This window comes from Mauremys reevesii, linkage group 10 (genome assembly GCF_016161935.1).
Source record: "Mauremys reevesii isolate NIE-2019 linkage group 10, ASM1616193v1, whole genome shotgun sequence".
NCBI lineage: Eukaryota > Metazoa > Chordata > Testudines > Geoemydidae > Mauremys > Mauremys reevesii.
The window spans coordinates 63,699,902-63,727,177 of record NC_052632.1 but is presented as its reverse complement, the minus strand read 5'-3'; the positions used below and the strand labels follow the sequence as shown (position 1 = coordinate 63,727,177).

At 43.1% G+C, this 27,276-nt stretch overlaps 1 protein-coding gene across 1 annotated transcript; it reads right to left on the bottom strand.

The window, feature by feature from the left end:
- Positions 1-921: 921 nt before the first annotated feature.
- PLA2G10 (phospholipase A2 group X) lies at positions 922-23,561 on the bottom strand. Its single transcript, XM_039490200.1, has 5 exons — positions 23,427-23,561; positions 21,975-22,130; positions 17,372-17,537; positions 5,523-5,629; positions 922-1,102 (listed from the first exon to the last, which is right to left on the bottom strand). Exons 2-5 carry the CDS (start codon positions 22,024-22,026, stop codon positions 957-959), a joined length of 471 nt encoding a protein of 156 aa, XP_039346134.1. The 5' UTR covers positions 22,027-22,130; positions 23,427-23,561; the 3' UTR covers positions 922-956.
- Positions 23,562-27,276: the final 3,715 nt, after the last annotated feature.

Sequence of the window (27,276 nt, the reverse complement as noted above, 5' to 3'; positions counted from 1 at the left end):
TAATGGAGCTGTGGTCTTTGGAGACTTCCTCTGGTTCAATATACTCTAGATCCTAGTGGCTTAACCACTCATCACTTCTACCTATGTGGAATGAAGCTGCAGCAGGCGACCATGGAGCTGCTGCAGCCCAGAGGCCACACTAGTGGCCACTAGTATCTGTGTTGCTGCTCTATATGTGGGAGGCAGGCAGGATTTTTTTTCCCCTTGTGTCAATGGGATTCCCACTCTGGTTGTACAAGGGGACCAGGATTTGACCCATACTTATCAGTCAGTGACTTAATGTCTTTTTTTTGTTTGTTTGTTTTAATTTAAATACTCAAGTGACTGTGAACAAGACAGTGAGCTAAACAGTCTAATTGTGTTGCCTAGGCCAAGTGAAATTCAAAACTTTTGATATAGTGAATAGTAAACTATTGTTGGTTATCAAAAGTGTTGCTAATAACAAAGGTTAAAAGCCCTTCCTTAAACTGACAGTGTCACTTTGAGTGTGCCTTTCCCTTGGCTACATCTAATAATAAAATTTTAGCTTCAGGATTCAAATGAAGTTTAAAAGTAAAGGTTTTCACTCCATCCCTATGTGCTGTTTTGCATAGGTGGGTGATAGAACAACATTGATGAAAGAAAATGAGTAGCTTGCAGTAAATAACATGGTGAAAACTGGTGTTCTAGAGGCTTTCCCCATAGTTAAGATTCCATTGCTGCTTGTGGTGATAAAGGTTCACAGACTATTAGACATCTCTGACAAAATCGTTCTTGAGATTCAGTCCGTGAAAGCTGCTACAGTTTCCCAGCTGTTAAGAACCACTAAATTTTCTTTTAGCTTATGCATTATGAAAACTAGGCATGCACAAACATTGCTGGAAAAAATCAGTCATCATTTTTTATAGAAATTTTATTTTAAATTCAAAAGCATGTACAGATTTTTGTAAATATTAGAGTAGTGTCCTCCTGTCTCACTAAAACTTACATTTTGGGTGATAGTCACCACATACAAAATTTGGCCAGAAAATGTACCTTGGGTAATAAGGGGCTTTAGCCAAACACTTGGCAGCTTTGCGGTCACATTTACACATTATTTTTTGGCATTTGTCTTCTAGTGAATCTGGAAAAGAAAATGAAAACAAAGTACAAATGATTCTTAAAGTAATTAAAGGACATCAAATGGTAACAGTAAGCAGTAAACATAGTATTCAGAAAATTGTCCTAAATGTTATTTCCTGTATAAATTGTAACATCTTAATTTTTTATAACAAACCTTTTACTTTACCCAACTGTGATTTCTTTCCTCCTCTACTATTCTTTACATATTTTGAAATTTTTGCTGTACTTGGTTAATGGTAAACCAGAATTCTCCCAAATTACAGTGCTAGACTGAACCTAGATGATGATGATGATACCTCCCAGCAGATGGAGATAGTGGGAGGGGAGGGGATTTGTGAGCAATCCCATCTGCAGAGCTCATTTTAGCTGAGAAATTAATTTTGCTAACTGTGTTGGGAGGAGCAAACCCTCAGTGAAGAGTTATCTTAAATCCTCTTATGCTTACAAAATGGAGGGATTTTATAGTTTAGCTCCTCTTCAGAAAGGAGTAATGGTAATTGTTTTGTATCCTCTGCTCTAGTCAGAGCTATGTGAGAGAAGTGGCTCTTCATTCTCTCTGTGTATTTAATGCCCTTTTAAAAGATGCAAGATCAAAAGTTAGACTTGTGTACTATAAAATTGAGTTGCAAAGGTGTTAAGACTTCTACAGTAAACTTAACTCGCTCGTTTATACAATATGACTTGTTACACACTATATTCAACAGCCTATTTAAGGTGCAATTTAACCTTACAAAATTATTTTCTGTGCCTTTCACAAAGGTTTTGTTTGTAACTGTCATGTTGCAGTAACGTGGTCTTTATTTTCTCCAACTCTGGTATTTGACCAGGTATTTGTAGTATACAGTGACCTGTAGAGAGCAAGTACAACAGTCTTGGAGGACCCACTTATATCAGGTGGCTTCTGACACTGTTAAATCAAAGTTGAATTGAGAAGTGTAGAGTGGATCTTTAACTCTGCCCCTGAATAACTCCAAGGTGTTGGCACAGTAACAGCCCAGTCTTGTGGAGCATGGTTAAGATCTAGTTCATGCTATGGTATTGAACTGTGCTTGAAACATAACCATGTTAGATCTCAGGGCAAGCTACATCTGTAGAATAGACAAGATCTTAAATGAGAAGAATGCAGAACAGCACTCTCCCTTTCCTTCCCCCACCCCAAACTTTGTCTCCTTTCTGGCGTGTCAGGCACCCTAAATTTAATATTTTGCATCTCATGAGCATGCAGTTAACTTATGTTGGCTGTTACTAGCAGGCTACCTTTAGACTAGAGTAGGAAAATCACGTTTTTTTTAAAAATGGTTAAAATGTGTTGGTTTAACACTTTAAATCCTAGTGTAGAAATGGTTTAACACCTTTTAAAAAAAAAAAAAGTGATAGGTCCACAAAAGGTGATCACAAACACTAGTTGGCTAATGCACTATTTTAAAGTTATCTTAAACATGACCGATTTGTCATCATCTAGACATGTCCCCCAATGCAGCATTGCATGCATTTTAAATATGCTAGACTAAAATTAATACTCAAATGTACCTGAGCAAAACAAATTTAAGTTCAAAATGTGCCTTTTCTATTGGCTAAATGTCATATTTGTAAGAAGGAGTAAGCGCCTGTAAGAAACCTACTGGTGAGACATCTTCGTGTTTCATATCAGTGTCCATATTTTTGTGTGGTGCCAACATAATTGCTTTCTAGATGGCTTCAGGGTTTTTGCTCCCAGGGTTTACCTCTGCAGTGGCAATACAGTTGGAACTACAATTACAGGTGAGTAACTTTTGTCTTAAAATTTGTCAAATACGACAGCATTTTGTCTTGCCCAGTTTTATGTAATCTTGTAATGAAAAACTTAGTTTAAGCAGATAGTATTAGTGGTCTCAGTAAGTTTAATTCTAAGTTTACAACTTTTGTGGTCTTAATTCTTCCTTCTTTTTGTAAACTTAATCACAGAATAATCTTTTCATCTTCTGTTTTGCTTTACTATTATGTGCACAGTTATAAAAATAGGAGGTCAGGTGACCAAATGAAAGGGCAAAGCTAAAAGATAGGTACAAGTTACTGAGTCTGGACAGGGATATTAAACAAAAATTACTATCTGTTAACTTCCAGTCTCTGTAGTGTGTATACTTGGTATTAGAAAGGTCTCCCTTTTCCAATCTTCACCTCTTGAAGCCAGAAACCAATTTTGTGTCAAAATTTTTCTACATTAATAGAAAAACATAATTTTCTCTAATCTACAGTGGGGTCAGGTGTATGATAGCAATCAAATTAAGTCGGTGGTAATAATAATCAACACACATGCTCTTTTCAGTGATTGGAATCACCATTAGCAGGTATAAAAACTTTGTGGGAGTCTTCAGGAAGGATTAATGACCTCCAGGATTGACTTATTTAAATTAAGTCGTTTTCAAAGTAATTGAATTTAAGATATTCAGCAATAAACTGGGTAGAGATGGGGAGAGAGGACAGCAAAGATTTAACAAATGATGCATAAAATAATTGTGGCTGTAGGAGTTATACAATACATACTGCAGAATTACTGAAACAATTTATGTTGTAATGTTTAGCTACTGTTGTAAAATTGAGAGAGAAGTTCTACAGAAAACCTCCTTCCCCACTCCAAACATTTAAGTCCTAATTACAGCAAAATCTTTCCACTCTGAATCTTATTGTGTGCTGTCAATCTGAGTGAAGTCTTTGATTTCTAATTTCATTACTTTTTATTTTAATTTGAGCAAAATTCTGTCTAACATAACTTGAGTTCCCATATTTCAATCTTTTGTTTCTGACTTTCCACTAAAGATATTTCTTGCGGCTGAAGGGAAATAACATGACTTCCTTCCAAGAGAAGGAAACTTGAACACTACTCATTGTAATTCTATTCTGCCTCTTGAAGGTATGTTAAAGCTTACAGCTGAAACTCTGGTGCATTGGAAAAAAAATTGTTTAAGCAGCATTTTTGTTGAACATGCATATGAATCCCATGTAGTTCCTCTTTCACATTAGTTTACCTTATCCGAATTTTAGGGCTCAATGAATTCCTATCCTGACTTTCATGGGAGATTTTTCTGCAGGGGGCCTGATGCATTAATTTAGGAAATGAGTACTTGATCAATTTGTCATACTGTAGCTATTGTATAACCAGACTGCTTTGCTTAATTTTACATGTTTTTTCCGTCCGGTCGTGTCATTACTTAGCCAATACTCTTCTGCCCTCCTGTAGTTTGGCAAATGTATTGAAGTTTAAATCTTATGGAAGAAAAACACATTATCAAGGTGCTGTGAGCAAGAAAATAATGACCCAAGGAATTCTGAAGTATGAATTTCTATGTCTTTTCAAAAAGATAGTGGGTTTTTTTTGTGGCCTATGGGCTTATTTTTCCCATATGTAAACCTAGTAACGTAGTGCACTATTACATGTACTAAAGCAGTTGTTCATAAATTCTAGCCATGACTAAGGCCTGGTCCACACTGGGGGGCAGTGTCGAGGTAAGATGCGCAACTTCAGCTACGGGAATACCGTAGCTGAAGTCGAAGTATCTTATCCCGATTTACCTCCCGTCCTCACCGCTCGGGATCGACGTCCGCGGCTCCCCCGTCGACTCCGCTACCGCCACTCGCTCCGGTGGAGTTCCGGAGTCGACGGGAGCGCGTTCGGGGATCGATATATCGCATCTAGATGAGACCCGATATATCGATCCCCGCAAAATCGATCGCTACCCGCCAATTCGGTGGGTAGTCTGGACGTAGCCTAAGTGGAGCCTTTCCCATTAGGCTGCAGTGTGAAACATTTTGAGAACCTAGTGGCAAGGAATTGGGTAGCTGGGAGGAAAGGTGGCTTATGAAGGGTTTTCTTTTTTTTTTCTTTTTTCTTCTTTTTTTTTGTGGGGAGGGAAGTAGGCAAAGAATGGAAAAAGTTTAAGAATCACTGTACTACAGTGCCTAGAAATGACAATCATCCCAGATGTGCTTATGTCCATTTTGAATATTCAGATGTGGAGAAGCATTTCCTGCTATGTGTAAATTGTAAGATGCCTTTGAAAGTACTTTAGTTTCTGAGTCTACTGTTGGCAGTGGCTATCTTGATGAAGATGCCACTTGTGACCATAGCAATGTAGCATACTGTGGTTCTAGCAGCATGACAGAATGCAGATTGTACGTGATTGGTGATTAACTTTTTTAAGTTGCCTTGTATTGCTGTACATAGAAAACTCATTAGTATGTGATCCCTCACTTTAAAGCTGTGGTTATTTTGAATCTCACTGAAGCTAAAATTTAGAGATGAACAAATTTAGGAGCATTAGGAGTGTTAATAGAAATGGTGCAACGAAAGAAGGGCCAAAAACAAAGGAAGAAAGACAAAATAAGGAAGTTACAAGTGGCATTGTGGTTCCCTGGAAGGAGAATAGAGTTAATTAGTTACTCACCACACACAGCAGTATTGTCTTCACATTCCCACTTATAGCTCGCTATCTTGGGCTTACAGCCTGCGTGTTCTGCCTTACTGTAGCAGCAGTCATGCTTAAAGCAGCACCTGACAGCAATAAAAAGATGGATTTATGTTTATCTCACTATAATATTGTGTGGTCATGTAGTGAGTTTAATGCTTTTGTTGGCACACTTTCCTATTAACACAGTACGCTCTCACTATAATAGACCTGTTGGGATCCATGCTTTTTTGTTATAGCCAGGGGTTTGTTATAGAGAAAGGACAATCAAAAGTAATGAAACTGCTGGAGTAAGTTAATGAAGTTGCCTTAGATAAAGGAGTTAGGTATCATCATCATTATTTTATTAATTAAACTAAGGCTAGGAGTTGGTCACAGAAGGTGATTTTAGGTGACCTCTCCACCTTCAGCCATCGTAGAGAGGGTCAGGCGGTCAGCCCCTGCAGCTGCTGGGCTCCAGGCTGTCAGCCCCCACCTCAGCGGGGCTTCGGCTTTAGCCCTGGGAGGCTGGATGTGGGCCCACTCCTTAGTTTCTGCCCTGGGGCTTATGTATGATGCTGAACAAAAATTGTGCATGCATGTGCAACATCTTTTTTTAACAGTACTGTCCTGTAGTTGGGATCCAGGGACCAGGTCCGTTATAGCTGAAGGTTTGTAATAATGAAGGCACTATAGCAAGGGTGTACTGTACGTAGACTATGCAACTACAAAACGCTAAAGGTCTCCATGAACAAATTCTTCTAGATCCAGTCAAGAGTCTTAATGAGAGAATAGATAATTGGCTTTTAATGTAGTATAGCACTTAAATGACATTGTTTTGTCATGTTTATTCATATATACTAACCAGTATTGAAGAAAACAAGTAGAATAGCTATTGTGGATCTTAGATAATCTAGCTGCATGTGTACTTTTTTGCTCTCAAATGATCCTATCAGGATATTTTGGCAGTATTCTCTAATCACAGCGAGCTTTGTCTCCCAAGAAACTGCCCAGTGACAGGGCCCAATCACGCTACAGCTACGTCCACACTACACACACCTTTTGGTAGCATGTAGTGCATATACGTAGCTCCCCCGTCCAGCATCAGGGAGCTGGCAGAGCCTTGCCCCACTGCCAGAGCTTTTTCCTGCAGTGCATGGAAGGGCTTCAGCAGAGGGCAGGCAGCTGGAGGCTACACTGCTACAAATAGCAATGTATCTGGTGAGGCGTGGTTTAGGCAAGTAGAGTAAAGACAAGTCTGAAGGGTGCAGGTATGTAGTGGAGTACATATCCTACATGGCTCACAGCCCCACACACTCAGCTACATACTCCCTTCAGGTGTGTCTTTACTTGCCTAAGCTGTGCCTCACTGTCTCCATTGCTGTTTATACCAGTTAAAAGGGCATCCATTTGTGGTTTATATTACTAATGAAGATAAGAAATGCAATAAAATCTATTATGAAATAGTATTGTTTAAATAAAGACATTACTTAAGCTGTAACACTGTCCCTTAATTGTGGTAGAGAACCAAGCAATACCTGTAGAGTGTATGGCCCTACAGTGAACAGACATGACCACTGTATAATCCAGGGGTGGGCAAACTACGGGCCAGATTCAGCCCCTCAGGGCTTTGGATTGGCCCCCGTGGTGCTGTGGGCCCCACGCCATTCTCGGAAGTGGCCGGCACCATGTCCCTGTGGCCCCCGGGCAGAGGGCTCTGTGCGTTGCCTTTGCCTCCAAGCAGTGCCCCCCCGCAGCTCCCATTGGCCGGGAATGGGGAACCGCGGCCAACGGGAGCTTCGTGGGAGGTACCTGGAGGTACATCAAGGGCGGCGCATGTGGAGCCCTCCACCCTCCCTCCCCCAGGGGCCACAGCGCTTCCTGAAGCGGTGCGGGGCCGGGAACAGGGCAGGCATGCAGGGAGCCTGCCCTGACCCTGGTGTGTGCCGCTGCCACCCTGGAGCCTGAACCCCTCCTGCACCTCGCACCCCTCCTGCATCCCAATCCCCTGCCCTGAGCCCCCTCATACGCCCCTCCTCTGCCTCAATCCCTTGCCCTAAGCCCCTTCCTGCACACAGCACCCCCAACCCCCTGCCCCAGCCCTGCATACAATTTCCCCACCCAGATGTGGCTCTTGGCCCAAAAAATTTGCCCATGCCTGGTATAATCAGAATAAAAGCAGAATTGTTGCTTAATTGGGATTTATTTGGAGAGCACTGATGAATTAAGTGTCATTTAATGAGTGAAATTGAGTTGCTAATGTAGAAAAAATTTGGGGATAACTCAAAATGACTCACCCTTCCTGTTTGTTGTTTTTTAAAAGCCTTCATAATTAACACAGCTAATATAGAAAAGCTATATAAGAAAGGGTATTTTATTGTAAAATTGCTAGCATTTCATAAACCTTGATTCTTGAGCCAGAGTCACTACTCTTGCAACTACTTTTGACAACTGGGGACATTTTGGGGGGATCTGGAATTAAGGGGCTGTAGGCTCTGCTACAAACTCTGGAGTCTGAACTATGCAATAGTTACTGGTACACTCTTTTTGTTCAGATGGAGAGAAGGACATGCTAGTGAGCCCTTTTTGTTCAGTGATGACATCTGGTCTCTTCTGGTGACAAACAAATATAGTATTGCAGTGTGTATATGATTTTTTTAGATAGCTCCTAGATTGGCATGTTTCGCTTTTTAGGATCTGGACCTACAAAGATTAAAAAGTAGTGCTTTGAATCTCAGCACTATCAAGTATTTATTTTTGTCTTGATTTTACAAATTGCTGCCAACAGTGAATAAACAAGTGATTTTTTTTTTGCTATAATTTGTTAAACTAATACTTGGCAGCTCGACATGACCCTTCATCTAAAGATTGCAAATTGCTTCACAAACAGTTTCACAATGCTCCTGTGATGTAGGTAAATATACGTATTTGACAGATGAAGAAACAAAGCACAGAAAAAATTGGTGACTTGTCCAAACTCCCTCAGCAGGACTGAGGTAGTCAGAATATAGCCCAGAAAGTCATGGTTCCCAGCACCAAGTTCTAATTACTGGATTATGCTGCCTCATGGACTTAAAATTTACTATGTTTATGGAAAAACAAACAGCCTTTGTCTAGCTGAAGTTTAGGAATTAATTTTAATCCATTTGTGTTTCAAATGGTTAAATACAGAAGTGTGTGTAAGAATTGCTATGTCTTGCTTTTGATTTTATGAAAGTAACATAGCTGCAGTGATGTGATCAAAACTTCCAGAAATAAAACAGGGAGAATAAGAACTCAGCTGCCCTTTGTGAAGCCCAAGTATGCATAAATGTCTTGTACTTTCTAATTGCTGTCCAAATTGAGATGCTCCGTAAAGATATTTTAAAAACCAAGACAAAAGAAGGCAAGTTGTGTACCCACTAAACCCATACCACAAATAGCTAGCCATATTTTGTAAGCAGGAAGTTGGCTTGCCACCAGGGGCTCTTTATATTTTTTCAGATGCCATACCCCAGAATGAAGGATTTGAGCTTACATTGACCACAAGCAAAGATAATACTCTTCCATCCATCTGTATTCTTAATTTAGTTATTAAAGTAGCAATTACCTTCCACAAAATTGTCTACAAAATAAATGTCAGATGTTGCATTCAGAAGCTTCAAATAACCAGCCAGAGGATCATAAAATTTATTCCACGTAGTCCAGATTTCAGTACAACAAAGGAGTTTAAAATGTGATCTGTTTGTATATTCTAGCCCTAAAGAAATATTCAAAAAAAAACCTGCTTTCCTGTTGGTTACAATACCATTTACTGTTAGGGTACCAACATCCCCAATTTGGGGTGCAACAGATAATGCAGAAGAGGGGAGTGTCTTAGTAGGTTCATATTCCCAATGATGATCTTTAGAGGAGGCATTTTGTAGCTGTTTACTTGGTGGTATGGTTACTACCAAGTGTAGTTTAAAATGTTGATGTCAGTATGGATCCCACTGTAACCACTCATGTGCACGTAACCAGATCTTATTTTTCATAGTGTCTTTGGGGCTATGCATGCTTGTGCGTTTCGTTAAAATTCCTTGCTCTTGGATTTGTATGGAATCTGTAAACTCCCTGTGACAGGAGAATTGCTAATATATTTGCCATTTTTAAGAAAAAGGCGGTGGGGGGCGGGGGGAAGAGGGTTTAATCCAGGCAACTACAGGCCTTTTAATTTGACCTCAATTATACGCAAGGTCTTGGAACAAACTTGGAAAAAGAGAGTAGTTAAGGATATAGAGGTGAATGGTAATTGGGGTAAAATACAATATGGCTTTTCAAAAGGTAGATTGTGCCAGACCAACTGAATTTGCAGATGACACAAAATTGGGAGGTATTGCCAATATGGAGGAGGACCAGAATATCATACAAGAAAATCTGGATGATCTTGAAAACTGGAGTAATAGAAATGGAATGAAATTTAATACTGCAAATTGCAAGGTCATGCACTTAAAGACTAACAAACATTTTTGCTATAAGATGGGGATGGCAGTTGGAAGTGATGGAGGAGAAAGACTTCGGTGTGTTGATTGATCACAGGATGACTGAGTTGCCAAGGTGATGTGGCCATGAAAAAAGGCTAATGTAGTCCTAAAATGAGTCAGGTGAGATACTTCTAGTAGACAGGGAAGTGTTAGTACCATTATACAAGACACTGATGAGACTTCATCTGGAATAGTGTGTGCAATTCTGGTCTCATCTTTTAAGAAAGATGAATTCAAACCGGAACAGGTGCAGAGAGCAGCTACTGGGATTATCCGAGGAACGTAAAACCTACCTTATGAGAGGAGACTCAATGAGCTTGTCTTGTTTCATCATCCTCATCATGTTCCCATTACGCCTCTGGTGTTCAGGGCAGCAACAAAGCTCCTCCAGTGATGAGCACCGTCATTGCCAAGAGGCATTGGAGATGGATTGGCCATGTACTTCGGATGGAAACTGATTCCATCACTAGAGTAGCAATAAGATGGACACTTGAAGGCAAGCGAAAATGAGGCTTCCCAAAAACATGGTGAAGAGCTGTAGAAGCCAAGCTGAAAATCCTGGGGCACAGCTGGGGAACCATTGAAAGACTTACCAGAAACAGACAGGACTGGCTTGTTTAGCCTAACCAAAAGAAGGCTACAATATACAGAAGGTCAAGCTAGATCAGGGGAGGGCGAACTACGGCCTGTAGGCCGGATCCGGCCCATCAAGGCTTTCAGTCTGGCCCATGGGATTGCCAGCCTCATGGCGCAGCGGAGCTAAGGCAGGCTCCCTGGCCCTGCGCAGCTCCCGGAAGCAGCCAGCACCATGTCCTGTGGCCCCTGGGGGGCGGGGAGGGGGAAGAGGGCTCTGTGTGCTTCCCTTGCCTGCAGGCACCGCTGTTCATAGCTCCCATTGGCCAGGAACAGGGAACCACAGCCAACGGGAGCTTTGGAGGTGGTACCCACAGGTGATAGCAGCACATGGCAGAGCCACCTGCCCCACCCCCAGGAGCCACTGCCAGACATGCTGGCCACTTTCAGGAGTGACATGGGGCCAGGGCAGGCAGGGAGTCTGTCTTTGCCCTGCTGCACACAGCTGCTATCCTGGAGCTGCTGGAGGTAAGTGGTGCTGGGCTGGAGCCTGGACCCCAAACTCCTGTACCCAAACCCCTTGCCCTGAGCCCCTTCCTGCACACTGCACCCCCTCCCACACTCCCTCCCGCACCCCAAACCCGTGCCCCAGCCCTACATTCATGGTCCTGCATACTATTTCCCCACCCAGATGTGGCCCTTGGACCAAAAAGTTTGCTGCCCACCTCTGGGGTAGATGATGATGTTCCCTTCTGACCTTTAAAGTTTGTCATTCAGGGTGCGTCAGCCACAAACCTTCCTTAGCTCCCTTGCAATTCTTTGGCTACATGGGCTTTGACTTAAAAAAAAGCAAGGATGGCGTGTGGGTTAGAGAATCCACACTGACTACAGCATCTCTAAGAATCACAATTACTGTAGGGTAAGTAACCATACTTTCTTTTTCAAGTATGTTTGTGACACATGGCCAGAAAGTGTTAAACATCCTGCAAAATTAAATAACCCTCAAAAGACATGTGGGGAGATGTTTGTGTTTTTTGTGTATTTACATATGTATAAGTAGAGTCGACAATGTAATCAACAGTCCCTGTCTATCCTGTATTCTGATTGTTCTTTTGATCTCTGAACTTCTAGCATTTACTGAATTGTAAACATTGGATATCTCGGTATTCATCTCTCTTTGAAACACTGTGAATCGGGTGGGCAAATATTTTGGCCTGAGGGCCACATTGGGGTTCTGAAACTGTATGGAGGGCTGGGTAGGGAAGGCTGTGCTTCCCAAAACAGCCTGCCCCCATCTGCCCCCTCCCACTTTCCGCCCCCTGACTGCCCCCCCCTCAGAATCCCTGACCCATCCAACCTCCCCTACTCCTTGTCCCCTGACTGCCCCCTCCTGGGACCCCCACCCCTAATGGCCCCCCAGCTCCCTGTCTCCTGACTGCCCCAATCCCTGTCCACACCCCCTCCACCTGACAGCCCCCCTGGGACTCCTATGCTCCTGCTCCTTCTCCCCTGACTTACCCCCCCCGCTACCCGCCCCCTTACCATGCCACTCAGAGCACCAGGACTGGCAGCTGCGCTGCCTGGCCAGAGCCAGCAATGCTGCTGCACAGTCTAGAGCACCAGGGCAGGCGGGTGGCTCTAGCAGATAGGGGAGGGGCTGGGGGCTAGCCTCCAGGGCTGGGAGCTCAAGGGCTGGGCAGGACGGTCCCATGGGCCAGATGTGGCCCGTGAGCTGTAGTTTGCCCACCTCTGCTGTGAATGGTGGAGGAACAAGCAAATGGCTTTAATTCTGTAGCTAAGTACCAGTGATGGACCTCCTTCAAAGTTATCCTAATTACCTTTTTGTTCCTGGAGGAACTCACAACTTGTCCAAGAGTACATGAAATTGTATAAAAGATCCTTGGGTCCTGATTCTGTCATCTCAGATCTGCTTAAGCTTTATCAGGAGACGTTTGAGTCGCAAGACAGAGGTCCCAGTTATGCTGGTATGCCCTAAATACGATATTTGGACATTGGACTATAATCTATGAACTATTTCTGAAAGAACTCTTTGCAACTACAAAGCTCACCATCTCTGCTATGAATCTTAACCTCAATGACCATACTCTTGTTTTTAATAAATTTTAGTTAATAAAAATTGGCTGTAACATGTATTTGGGTAAGATCTGGAATATTCAATAACCTGGGAGGTAATGTGTCTGATCCTTTGGGATTGGTAGATCCTTTTCTTTTATATGATGAAATAAGATTTTCAGATATATTTGATTTAGGTACCTGGACAGAGGCCTGAGGCTTGAACACCTCAAGAGAACTGTGTTTGGACTTCTGCATAACCAGTAAGGTAATAAAGAAGCTGTTTTATGCTGGCTTGGTAAATCTAAATATTGGAATATCCACCAGCTTTTGGGGGTTTGGCTGCCCCGTTCTTTACAGTTCACCCTAATTGAGTGACCATAGCTGGCCCTACTGGGACCCTGGTCGCAATGTATATCTGGATCCTGCTGTAGGTGACTGACAAGCAGTACCCTCACCAGATGGTGAGAGTGAGGAATCTTGGCTGTATCCGTCAAACAGGGACTGAGATACTGTTTTTTGAACTTCGTATTTCTGGCTGCCATGTCAAGTGCACAGTGTTTCACATAGGTCAGTGACTTGCTGCATATGGCTGCCTTACAGATCTCAGAGATCTGTATATTTCTAACGCAGGCTGAAGAAGTCACCTGGGCCCTGGAATAACATTCCTTGACATTTTGGGGAGAGGCTTTCCAGTCAACTGATAGCAGATTACACAGTGCATTTCCACTGCTTTGAGATACTCTGGGGCTAGATGACTTGGCATTTCTGCACATCAGGTATATGCGCACAAAGAGACCAAGGTAGAAGTCCTGAAAGATTTGGTCCTTGTAATAAAGTAGGGCCCTGGACACGTATGAAGCTTTTTTTACTGACGAGTGCAGCGGAGGGAAGACTACCCATAATAGACTGCTTCACAGGGAGTTCTGAGAACACTTCAGGAATGAATCTAGGGTGCAGTTTAATCACCACTTTGTCATCGTGGAAGGATGTACGTTGCTGTCCTGTCAGGAGAGCTTGCAGTTCTCACTCTCCATGTTGGCGTGATGGCTATGAGAAACACTTGTAGTGATGGGGTGATATAACAAACTACATTAACTATTTGAATTGAGGCTCCATAAGCTGTAGAACAACATCAAGCTTCTGTGTGGGAGCAGGGTCTCTAACCATAGGGCAGGTATGGAGAAGGCCCTTGAAAAATCTCAATACCAGGGAATGTGAAAAGATTGAATATGACTATGTTGGGGTGTGGCAAGCTGATATTGCTGCCAGATGGACTTTAGCTCCCTCTAAAAGGCTAGGCCTGCTTGCTTCAGCAGCAGTGTGTGTAGTCCAGAATCTTTGGTCTTGGGGCTCTACTGGCTTCACACTGAGTTCACACTGACGTGCCTGCATGGGAAGTCTTTTTCCACTTCAAGAAGTAAGGCTTCCTCGTGGAGGGTTTGACTGTAAAACAATCTCTTGGACCTGTAGGGAGTAATTTCTAGCAGTCCTGCTCAACCAGCTGACATCTAGGCCATGGATCAGCAACCTATGGCACGCGAGCTGATTTTCAGTGGCACTCTGCTGCCGGCCTGGGATTCCGTCTGTAAATGGCTTTCCGTTTTTTGCAGTTCAGTGCAATCTTGTAACTTCCTTCTGTAGCTTTGGCTGTAACACCCAATCTAATTTCAGTTGCTGATGACTTATGTCATGCAGGAGACAGGCTAAATAAGCTAGTGGTCCCGTCTGGCCCTGGACTCTGGCTTATCTGGCCCCATCACTGCAGTAGCTGAGCAATTCACTATTTTTAAGACACTTACCCTCCTGGCAGCCATGTGGGGCAGGGCAGTTCCCATTGTACAGAGGGAAAACTAAGGCACAAAGGAGACATCCACACTGATAAACTTGCCGCACCAAGTCTCAGCCTGGGTCAGCTGACTCAGGCTTGCAGGGCTAAAATTAGCAATGTAGATGCTGAGAGACCCTTTCTGGGATCTCGGAGCCTGAGCATCTACATCACTTTTCAGCCCTGCAAGCCAGAGCCAGCTGCTGCCCATTTATTGCAGCGCAGACATATCCAAACAGGCTGAGTGACTGGCCCACGGTCTCACAGGAAGCCTGTAGCAGAGGAAGGCAGAGGCGGAGAGTTGTATGGGCCCGTGGTGCCTGGGCTCCAGGAATATTCAGGGCCCAGGGGCCCAGCTCCACCAATGTTTGGATAAGTTAACAACCAATCACTCAGAAGCCGGTGTGCAGCTTAAAGTATCCAAATATGTGCCAGACATTGGAAAACTCAGCAAGGAAAAGCACGGGCAAAGATCACACTAAATTGGTAAGATCTGCATTTTAATTTAATTTTAAATGAAGCTGCTTAAACATTTTAAAAACCTTATTTACTTTACATACAATAATAGATTAGTTACATAATATAGACTTATAGAAAGAGACCTAAAAACATTAACATATATTACTGGCACGCGAAACCTTAAATTACAGTGAATAAATGAAATCTTGGCACACCACTTCTGAAAGGTTGCTGACCCCTGATCTAGGCCCTCAGAAGCAATAATTGGGTCTGGGAGCAATATTTGACCATAGTTTTATGAAAACATCTGAACAGGTGGGAAGGCATATGAGGGAAATGGCTGAGCATATGTCAGTGGTCTGGTAGCCCACTACTGGCAGAGTCAATTTTGACTATCATGATGACCATAGCTTGGATATCATCCTGGATATCGGTGGGAAGATTTACTTTGGTGGTGTCAATGACTGCTGTACAAGGCACCTAGAAGGGAGCCAGAGCTCCTATCTTCTTTTAGAGCAGAAATTCCTGCACTTGGCATTGTCTGCCATGGCAAACAGTCTATCGTGAGAGTTGTGTACCAATGGAATATCAGTTCCGGGATGGATTTCTGCAGTGACTGCTGATGGCTGGTTGCCACATTCCTGATCAGAAAGTCCACCAGGTTGTTGCCAACCTCTAGTAAGTGGAGAGTTATCTTAATCACTCCACGCTGACCGCACCATTCCCAGAACTCTAGCTTCCCCTGTAGAAAGGGGATGATGATCAAGTGCATCCTTGCCCACAGTGAATCAAGTACTTCCTGTGGACCGAGTGGATGGTGATATGCAAATTGGAGCAGTGACCCAGTCTTGAGTTTGGAGTGATGGGATGATGGAGGCAAGCATTACCATCCCAAACCTGTGGTGCTGTATATATTTGAGTCTGCTGAGGTCTAGTATAGGATGGTCCCCCCCCCCTTTATTTCCTCTAGATAAAGGACTCACCGTAGGTACAACAAAGGATTTCCTGGTCTGGTACTCTGTGGTAAAACTGGGTATGCAATCTCTGGTGTGTGGTGGTTGGGGATATGCCTTTCAATAGGGTGGAAGAACATAGATTCCCAAAAAGCATAGGGTCACTGTGGAATCTTTCAGTGACTATAAGTAGGGGGTCTCATAAAATTGCAGAGAAATCGCACAATTTTTGCAGGTTGGTTGTGGCATAAATAGCATATTTCAAGGATGTGTTACACCCCTACTTCTGTGTTGCAGTGGCATGCCTTCAGAGCTGCATGCCCAAGCAGCAGCTGCCACTATCTGCTCGGCTTTCAGAGCTGGGTGGCCCTAGACTGTATTTCACGGGGAGACCAGATTTCCCTGCTGTGAATTTGGTAATGCCTTATATTTAGGGATCTCGGTCCGTTTGCTGAACAGCTACCAACACTTGAGGGGTCAATTCCTAAATTGTGGCTTTTACCTTGCAAGGGAATATCCCAAGATTTGGCATCTTAAGTGTTCTTTGTATGATCACCATGGTGGTCATAGACTTGGCTGCTATCATAAAAACTGGCTTTTATGATGTCTTGGCTCCTCTGCTTTTGTGAGGAAGCTTGGGCGGAAAAGTCTCTCTCTCTCTCTCTGGCCTACTGACTAGAGGCCGCCCTCAATTGGAGTGAGGCTGCTTGAATATACCTTCCTTTTAAACAGATTGCGGGCACAGGGCTCATGTGTGGCCCAGATGCACACTATTCAAATAAAATCCAGTGTTGCATGCTTAAGGTGTATGCACACCTAGAGTGGAATCCACACTGGCACGCACACATGTATAATTTATAAATACATTTTTTTTCATAATTTGGTCTGTTTGCACAACAGTTCTCCTTCATAGATTCCTTTTTTTTTCCAGACACTAATAACAATCTAAAATGCTCACTTTTTGGGGTTGAAACTTTCCATGCTTGGTCCCATCAATATTTTTTTTGTCTGGAAAGAGTAAGAAATATCCTTCCAGCTCTTCATTACAAGAGGCAAGAAGGCTGCATTTTATTCTTGAGAACATTCCCATCGTTTCTGTTATACAGAACTCAAAAAGAGATGAGCTTTAAAACTTCCCCTGAGAAGATGGATTATAAAATGAAGCCTGGGACATTCAGTCAAACAATAACAGTAGCAAAGTGGTGAACTCATCCTATCAAGTTAGTACAACTCATTGAGGTGAGTTAAACACCAAGCCTCATGTAAACATTTCATTGCAATGGAATTTTAGCACACTGCAGCTACACCTTGGCCACTGGGCCAGATACTGTCCCCATTTATACACCCTACTAGTGTTAAATAGGCTGTAAATCAGATAAGAATTTAGCCTATTTTATTCTCTCCCCTACCCTTCTCGTGGCAAACCCAGTATTTTGGTTAAATATAAATGTATTATCTTACCAGTCTACTTTATCCCTAGGCCAGCCTTGCCCTCCCAGACCACAATAGCATCCATAACGTAGATAGGCAAAAGGAGTGCGTCCTGTGCTGCATGTAATGGCTCCAGCTAATTCAAGGATTCCTCTTCGATTCCTAGAATGGGTTTTTCCCAAAGCACCTTTAAAATCTAAAGAAAAACCAAGACACTTCACTCAGTATCTGAATAATGTTTCGGAGAACATTCGCTATGCACTTATTTAAAGCTTCAGTTATCTGAAACTGTTAATGTCATCTTTACTCTGAGTGTTAGAGATTTTTAATGTTTAAATGCTTATTTTTTTTACCATACTGAGAGCGCAGTAAAGTGGTAATCTCATGCTTCCTATAGAGGCCTTGTGTTAAGGTTTAGTGCTAAGACTCTGGTCATCTGGGTTTAATTGCCAGCTCTGCCACAGACTTCCTGTGTGATGTTGGGCACTTGGCACAAACTAAGTGTTCTCCTAGATGAGCCCATACTGTCTTTGCCTCAGTTCCCTCCTGTTGTGAGGATACATTAACTGAATGTTTGTGAAGTGCTCAGATATAGGGTAAGAGGCCCAATAAAAGAAACTAGATGGCAAGTGGCCAGTATCTGGACTATTCAGGCCTGGTCTGTGCTTAAAAATTAGGAAGGGTTTGGAGGGAACAGGAGGCTCCTGCTGGCAGGGAGCCTGGCCAGTACCTGAGTGCCACTCTGCCTGCCAGGCCCTCCTGCCAGAAGCCATGGCCGCGCCTCCTGGGGCTGTGGACCAACAGGAAGTCGTGATCCAGCAGGCTTTTGGGGGAGGAGGTGCAAGCTGGGCTGTTTCTGTCTGGCCTGGCAGGCAGGGGGAGCCTGTGCCACTGCTGGGACCCCTGGCAGGAGAGAAGTAGGGCTGGATGTGGGGCAGGGAGGGTTTCTTTCCTGGGTTTCTAACTGTTCTAATAATTACACTGAGCTAAGGACACAATTATAACTTGCAAGTTACTACAATGGTATACATGCCCTGTACAAGACTCTTGCATAATCAGTCTCTTGTATAGTGTGCATACAGTTGTAGAAAGACGGTGGTGAGTTAGTTCAGTGTAAGAAGACTTAATTATGGATTTTTTTTGTTTCTACCTGACTACATAGTTAAGATTTCATAGCTGCTTTGTGTCCATTAACTAAAGTGAAATGGGTGGTGAGAATTCCTTAGGGATACCAGCTTGGCCCCCTAGCCCTTTGGGGAGGGCAGTGATCCCAAAGGGCTGGCCCCCCTTATTTTTTATTGCAAAAATAGACCTCCACTGCCATATGCCTAGATGTCATCATTAGGAACTTTTTTACATACCACTCAGCTATAAGTAAGAGGAGCTGCATTGTTCATTGGAGTAGAGTCCTCTGCATTATTAAATAAAATTGGGTCATGTAGTGGGGAGGATATGTTGGCTTTAAATTCCATTGTATAATCTATGACAGATTATCTGTCATTATGACAGAAGTAATAGTGGTCATACTTAGACTTCAAAGGAAGACTATAAATGACCCTTAGATGAGAGGATTGGAATAAAGTTTGACTGACAGTTATGACCTCAAGCACTGGGATGTTGGAATATAGGCAGAGCCCATTATAATTGAAAAGAGAGCGCTAGAATGCTGGAACTAATCTCCAATTTACCAGGACTGTAATTATAAGATTTAACCTACCTAACTTGGCTTTTACTTGTCCTGTATACAAGATAATTCATTTATTTGATTTACTAATATGCTACAAAACTTCCAAACCTGAGTAGTGCTGCAATCCAGTGTGCCAAGCTGCAATACCCAGATCAGGGAGCCAGCCCAAGGGCTGTGAATTGCTGCTACAGAGTGAAGCTGGTCCCCTCCCCCCCACTTACCTCCTCCCCCACCCTATGCTGTGATTAGGGTTGTGCTGGAGCAGAGGGTGCTGCTGCAGATGGTCTGTGCCCTCAGGGTGAGGAGGAGGAAGTGGCAGTAGAGTTCACCCATTGAACCAGAAGCCTTCATCAGCTACAGGAAATAACTTTTATCTACACTGAGGTCTAAGGTGCTTAACTTTATAAAATTATGATGCATAACTAAAGAAGTGTACAGGAGCCCATAACACTGCCTATTCTTAAGACTGCTTGACTATTCCCATTATAAGACCCTGTCTTCAGTTGCTCACAACTTTTGTGAAATTTTAACCCTTTGGGCTAAAATTTTCCATATAGGGGTGTTACTCACACAGTTTTGTTTTAAACATTTGAGCCACGACAGTTCAGCCACTTCAGAGATCAAGGCTACAGGAAAATGTTGTTTTGCAATGTTTTTTTTAAAAATTGATTAACTTTTCTCTGAAAATCTCAAGCCCCCTCATTTTAGAGCAGGGATTAGTAATTTGGTAAGGGGGGCCCTTTGTCAGGGATATGCCTTTTTACTTCCCTATGAAAATCTGTCTGAATTGGCCAAGTTATATACAAACAGAGTTTTCAGAAGTATATGCCTAGTAAAGACTTCATACACCATCAGTCCAATTTTTTTCCCAAGATTCAATGCATGCTTAGCTTCACACCTCCTCGTACTGACCAGATTGTGCATCTGCTGTCTCTACCGAGTGACTGAGCATGCTACTCCAGCCTGAGGCTTCTGGAGAAGCTGAACCTTCTCTGTAATTGTTGCTCATGAGTGGGCTTGGCTGGGTGACTAGCACCAGAGCTGAGAGGAGAGAGCCTGTGTCTCCTATGTTCTCAATGCCCCCTCTGCAGAAGCCCAGGCAGCATAAAGAAGGATGCCATCTGACTTGAATGCACAGGGGACAAGAGCCAGACTTGAGACGTGTGTGTTGGGGGGGGGGAAAGATATTGGGACAAGGAGCCTACTAGAACCTTCCTTGAGTCCTATTGTGTATTTGCATTATGATAGTATGTGATCAGGTACTTAGACTCTTTTCCAAAGGACCCCTGCCTCATTCAGGGCACAGGCTGAAGTGCCTAATGTAGAGTCACGCTATAATGAAGGAGTCTGTAGGATCCTTGATTCACTACACACCTTCCAATTTCTGCAACAAATGAATCAGGCAGGGGATTGTAGGAAGAGAAAGGACTATCTCCTGGGTTAAGGTAGTAAAATGTTTCCCCGGAGCATTGAATTCTATGCCTCCTTCTGCCACAGAGTTCCTAGGGCAGGAAAGTCACTCAAACTAAACTTCTCATAGGTGGTAATTAACTGTGTTCCATATTTTGGTCTGCTTTGCAGAAGTGCTGAGCACTCAGTTGCAACTGAAGTTAATGGGAGCTGTGCTTTGAACAACTGAAATGCTATATAATGCTAAGTATCTGGGAAGATCAGGTCCTAGATGTCTTAAGTGTGGCATACAAACCCATTGATACTTTGGACTCCCCTCTCTCTCCCTCAGTTCCCCATCTGTAAAACTGGGATAAGACACACAAACACCTCATGAGGTTGGTGTGTGTGGAAAATAAAATCATTAATGTTTGTAAAACACTCATGCTATACTAAAGCGTACTACAGAAAACCCCAGGATAAAAGTGAACATGGAATTAATAGAGCAGGGTTTGAATAATGTGCAGTAAATTGAGCAATAAGGAGAAAAAAAATATTGAATAACTGTTCACTAAGTGACTACTGCTCCCTCTGGACAAATAGTATGTGATTAAAGACTATATCATAATGTGCCCACATAAGAGGGCTGCCTTAATGTCCTACAAGCGGTCTTGATTCTGGCATTTCCTAATCTTTGAGTGTTTTGACTTTGCAATCTTAATATTTTTAATAGTTTTATATACACTCCATATTAGCTATGCATAACTGTGTAGGCTTGCAATATATATTTTGTTGGGATCTGCCATCTTTAGTTTAAAGTATTGTGTTATTTAAATCTTTTGCATATAGCACTGATGCTTTTTAAAGTCTTTTGTATTTCTTTCACTAAAACAAAAAACAAACAAAAAACCCCACCCTACTTTATATTTGCAACATTACGGTTACAATTAACCACCCAGAAGTCAAGAAACTGAAAAGCTGGGAGTGCCAACTGTAACGTGTCCAAATTACAAATCTTCTCTCTGAAGTTGTAGATCGTTTTTAGTTACGGCTTGGACTATCCATTTCTCATTTGGCTGAGTTCTACGTTGCCCAACTACTTTCTACAACTCCTTGAACTAGTTATTTCTTTTCGAGAGAACACATTATCGTGCTTTACCCTCACCCCTTTCCTATCCCCAAAAGGCAGCTCATCCTCGCCCAGACTAATATTTGAAAGTGTCAAGCGCTTAGAACAGCGCCACCCCCCGCAGACGCAGGAACCCGTCCAACCCAGGCTGTGTGTTCAATCACAGAGCCTACAGCCCCGGTCCCCGCTCTGGGGCGATGCCTACAGGAGCCTGTAGAACTGTAACGAGACCGAAGTGATTCCTCTCTCCCTCTCCCCCTGAACTCTTCACCGGCTCCCCGCTCCGGGCGGGTCCCTCCTTCCTTCCCAGCTTCTGTCGAACTCTACCGTGGTTCAGACCAGCGGGCCCCAGGCAGCTCCCCCTGGGTTCGGGGCAGTTAAGTGGCAGCCCCGCAGCACGGGTCCGCGGCCGCAGTTTCTCCACTCACCCGGCGGGAGCAGGAGCAGGAGCAGCAAGAACGCCAGGCGCCGGGGTCCCATGAGGAGCGCAGCGGACTGGAGACGCGCGGGTGGCCGGCAGCCGGTGGTGGGTCGCTGCGCTTCTGTCTCCCTGGCGCTCAGCCTGCGTGCCTGGCTCGCGGCCCCTGCAGTGCACAGTGAGCGGTGGGTGGGTGGGAACAGCAGCTGCTGCCTATAAAGGGTTGCCCTCAGTCTGCCCCCTGCTCTTCACGTGCCCAGGGTGCAGCGCGGGAGGCCATGCCTCGGTGCCCAGCTCGCCCTTGGGGAGGGGCGCCTGCTGCTGCGAGATCCAAGGAAGAGACTTGTGCTGGCACCAGTCACTTGGGTAGCAAGAGAACTGAGCCTGAGCTCCATGGCCAGACCGCCGGCTCCTAGTGCCCTGCTCCTGAGGGACAGTCCGCTCTTGCAGCTGTAGTGTAGCTTGGTGTTATTTCTGGAGCCTTACTATTCATCATCACTGTCAGAAGTCCACAAATGCTCAAAGTAACGCCCCCAAGACAAGAGCATAAAACCTTATCAGTATCACAAAATGTAAGGGACAAATGTTAAAACCTCTATATGCATCAATTCTGTGTGCAGTCAGATACTCTGCTATAGGCTCCTACTTATCCTCACTCACTCTCCAGCCACCAAAAGGATTTGGGGCTGAGGGACAATAGGGATTTTAAGGAACCGAGTCTATTCTTATATTATTTCTATTGTGGCAGTGCCTAAAGTCCACAAACGGAGATTAGAACCCATTTATACTCCACACTCTACAAGGCAAGAGTGCAAAGAGAGTCCCTTCCCCAGAGAGCTAGCAATCTAGGGTTTAGACAATAGGCAACAGGTGAACAACATGTTCCAAACAGAAAAAGCAGTTCCAGATTCATATTTTTTTTTAAGGCAGAAGGGTCCATTACAACCATCTAATCTGACCACCTCCATAATAGACTTCACTTAGTGATGTCTGCATCAAACTCAGACCTTCTGTTTGAGCTATAACATGCCTTTTAGAAAGACTTCAAGTGGTAGTGAATCCTCCTGGTCCCTAGGTAAGTTGTTCCAGTGGTTAATTAGCTTCACTGTTAAAAATGTGCAACTTATTTCTAGCCTGAATTTGTCTAGCTTCAGCTTTCAACCACTCAAGCACACTATGATTGCTCTTTAATCTTGCAGAAAAAACTAGTATCAGAAATCTCCCCCCCCCACACACACACACAGGTACTTGTAGGCTGATCAAGTCATCCCCCTAACCTTTTCTTGAATAGACCAGATTTACTTTCATAAATCTCTCACTACAAGGCATGTTTTCTCAGACCTCAAATCATTCTTGTACCTCTTTTCTAAACCCTTTCAAATTTTTGATTGTTCTTTTTCAAGTGTGGACACCAGAATGGGATTCAGTATTCCAATTCAATCATTAAAAAAACAAACCAAACCTGTTAATGCAGAGTTTAGGTTGCTTGGTGGTGCCAATCCCTTGCACACATATACCTTTATTCTGCCAACCCTACAGCTCCTGAAATATACAAACTCTTCACTGCTTTTTGCAGTTACTCACTCTCACCCATAGGATTTCATCTAACACTATTAAAGGAAAAAAAGTTGCCCACACCACCTTCCCACTACTCTCTTTGGGCAATGCCTAAATTTGCATATAGCTGTTTCTCAAATAACCAATCCAAGGCTTGCCTACCACCTGTTCTCATTTCCCAATCTCTCTGGAGCTGCACCCCTCTCCTCCCTGTCCCCTCCCCCTGTTCTTCTCTGTCCTCTGGCTCTGGCTCCTCCCCACAGGATATAATACATTTTTGTTAGATCAGCTGCAGACAATTCTGCTGAGTTCACAGTAAGCCTCCCCCCTAAAAAAAAAAAATCATGTTGTAATTGAGAACTTGGATGAAGCAACATGAATTATTAAATCTTTATCTTCCAGCAAAGTTTGGACTAGAAATGTCAGTGGCAATGTGTTCACCAAGGGCAATGGTATTGGCACATTCCCATGAACTACCCAGACAATTATAAAGTGGCTGCATAGAAATGTTCACTTTTGTTGTTGTTGTTGTTGTTCTTTATTGCTGCATGCATACTGTAATCTTCCAGACTACATGTCTAAGCAAGCAAAGCAGTGAACATATTCTTAAATATCATTCCCAATTTGGGTCCATCAAAGATTTAGTGGGTGTCATGATCTACCTGGGGTAAAACTCAACAGTTTGAGACCATTTTAACCTTTATCGCATCAATAGTTATATCTCTAGCTCTGTGCAAAAATCCCCACCTAGAAACTTCTGGGGAAAAGTTTGGGTTTTTTTTTTTTCCAGAATTTATATGTTCACAGCCCCTATCTCAAATTACCCCAAATAAGCTGTGACACACTCAGATGTTCTGTGGATGAGAAAAAGAAGACAGACACATAACACAACACTGACCAGTGTATTGTTTAGGTCTGGCCTACACTACAGACCTATATCAGTATAACTATGTTGCTCTGGGTATGAAAAATCCACAGCACTGAGCAATGTAGTTATACTAGGCTAACCCCCTGCCTAGATAGTGCTATGTCGGCAGGAGAACTTCTCTCACCAAGATAACTTCGGCCTCTTGGGGAGGTGGATTAACAACCCTGACGGGAGACAGGTCTCCCATTAGTGTAGAGCATCTTCATTAAAATGCTACAGTGGCACAGCTGCACTGATGCAGCTGCGCTAATGCAGCATTTTAAGTGTAGACTTGCCCTTAAACTCTTCAGAACAGGGACTATCTTTCTCTGTGTTTGGAAAGCACCTCACACCTTTTGGGTGCTACTGCAATATAAACAATATTTTAAAATAAATTATACACCACCTGTAATTATGAAAGGTCTAGGCCTCTATTTCTTTGCAACACAAATTTATCACAAATTGGTTGATTAAGGGCATATTTCTGACTTTGAGACTAAGCAAGACAACACTGATTGGAATCCTATTCCTTTAAAAATTATCAGCCATGGATGACAACATGGACATCCTGGACTTTGATGAGCCTTGGGGGCTGTTTGTAGACTCCTAGCTTGAAATAGCTAAGAAAACAGTGGAACCTAGAGTCACTGGATATGGTGACTTGTCCCCACATATCTTGTAAATATTATGGTACTCGAGGCTGATAATTCATAGCACTTACTGAGCACATTAAAGCTTCAAAGAGAGATACAGACATTGCATAAGATTGCTATTGTGCAGACCGGAAAAACTGTGTCATTTGGTGGCCTAAACAGGCACAGGTCATTCTTTGTTCTGTATGCCATATGCATGGTCTGACACAAGTACACACAGGGTTGAAAAGGAAATTGTTCCCAATGGTTATATGGGGTTTGAGTATAATGGGGAGAAATTTAAGAAAGGTTTAGTCGACTGGGAACCAACAGGGTATCTGGCTTCCATTACAAGCTTTTGCCATTGGCTTCTTGTGTGAGTTTGGAAAGTTACTTAACTTCTGTGTGGGGGTAAAATGGGGGTATTGTATGCTGTTTTAAGTTCACAGAGGTGCTGTGAGGCTTCAATAACATTTGCAAAGTGCTTTATAATCCTTACATGGAAGATCCTTGTGATGTTTTCTTGGGGTGCCCAGGACTGAGAGTCACTTTCTTACCCCCTGTCTCCAGCGAGAGAGACTTGCTGGTGCTTAACTGGGTGTCAGCTCCTTGAGAACACCAGCCTGTTAGCTACCCAAACAATCTCCTCAGGTTCTTGCCAGCCCTCACTTTGCTTTGCAAGTTAACAGTAGGTGGACCCCAGTCCCTAAGATCTTTGAGATCCATTCCTGTCACTGGCTACGCTCAGAAATACCAGGTTTCCTCCCCCAAGGGGTACAGTATACACACCAGGTTTGTTTGATTCACCTGAGGATCAGCTCCTGCATAACTCCACAACACTGACTTCTATTAGAGTGAAAACCAAGGGGTTAAAATTCAAGAGATAGCAAATAAGGATAATGGAAGCAGAAAAGTTGCCTATGAAACAAAATCAGTACATGCTTGCTAGCCTGTTAAAGTTAAGTTTAGTCTCTATCAGTCTAAAACAGTCTTCTCTCATCCAAAGCCACCTTGCAGCATTTCCAGCCAAGGTTGGCTGGAGTCCTGTTTTCATTAATGTAATCACACTGCCTGATTGCTTCTTGAGGTGTAGGATAAAGGTGTGTCTTTTTGCCTTTCCTTAGAGTCCCCCAAATCATTTTTTGTCCCCAGAGTCAAGGTGACCCTCATGTGGTTTATTCCCTGGTGTGCTGACTCCCTGTAGACTTCACATCCTTATGTTGACTTTGTATGCAAACAGGCTTGCACAGTGTTGCTTACAATGCTTAATTTACATGTGAACCAAGGCAGACAGGTGAATGTACATTCTTTGTCTGGAAAAAGCTTTTGTCAGCCCTGCCCTGATTTAGACTTTAGAAACACATTCTCTCTCTCTCTCTCCCTCCACACACAACTTCTTACATGGTATTTGTGTACACATTTCACAACACTATTAGTGACCCAGGCTTTTATTAGATGCTTTGTGGATAAATCTGAAAGCAGTGTGTCAGGTGTAGTGAATTTGTCAGAGCTGTTAGGAGTTGCTGTTAAAGAATCATGAACCCTTTGCCAGTGAAGAGTTCTTAGGGTCACAGTGATGTACAAGTTAAAAATATCCTCTGACTTCTTACTGACCTTGATGGCACACAGCTTGTTTTGGTTTCTCAGTGGATACTATTTAATTAAACATGAGGTGTAAAGATTAGAGGTAATTTATGAGGATTGTTTGTCAGCACTGCTTTCCAATCTAAAAAATGCCAAATACATGTCCCTTGCTGTGGACGAATCAAGCGTGATTTTTAAGTGATACTACCCAGCTATCTCTGTCTATTAGATTTTATTAAGGTGAAATTTTTAAGGAAGAATCTTTGTGCTCAATACTATTAAACCTACACCACAGGAGAGAGCATTTTTGAAAAGTAATGTAAGAATAAGGCCTTTTCTTGTAACCATATTGTAAGATCTTTGTCTGTGGCCATATTAGGAGAGCAGCAGTTAGTAACCAAGAAGCAGGAAGTCACATCCTGACATTGCATCTCAATTACATTAAAACAATATAATAGGCTGTTAAGAAGGAGATCCTGTTCCCATAGCACCCACTATCACCAGATAAATAAACAGAGCTTAAGATGGTTAAAGAAAATTTAGTTTGAGCACATTCTGTCTGGCAAGAAATCACTTATCAGTAGTTGTGGTTATGAAATCCTCATTTCTTTATTGTTTTATCTTTATGGTCC

What these genes read in the sequence shown, in the direction of transcription:
- PLA2G10 (XM_039490200.1), bottom strand. Translation starts at nt 22,026, where the DNA reads ATGGGACCCCGGCGCCTGGCGTTCTTGCTGCTCCTGCTCCTGCTCCCG. An exon ending in CCTAGGGATAAAGTAGACTG is followed by an intron (nt 5,630 to 17,371) that starts GTAAGATAATAC and finishes TATTGCTGTCAG; the next exon opens with GTGCTGCTTTAAGCATGACT. An exon ending in AGACAATACTGCTGTGTGTG is followed by an intron (nt 1,103 to 5,522) that starts GTGAGTAACTAA and finishes TTTCTTTTCCAG; the next exon opens with ATTCACTAGAAGACAAATGC.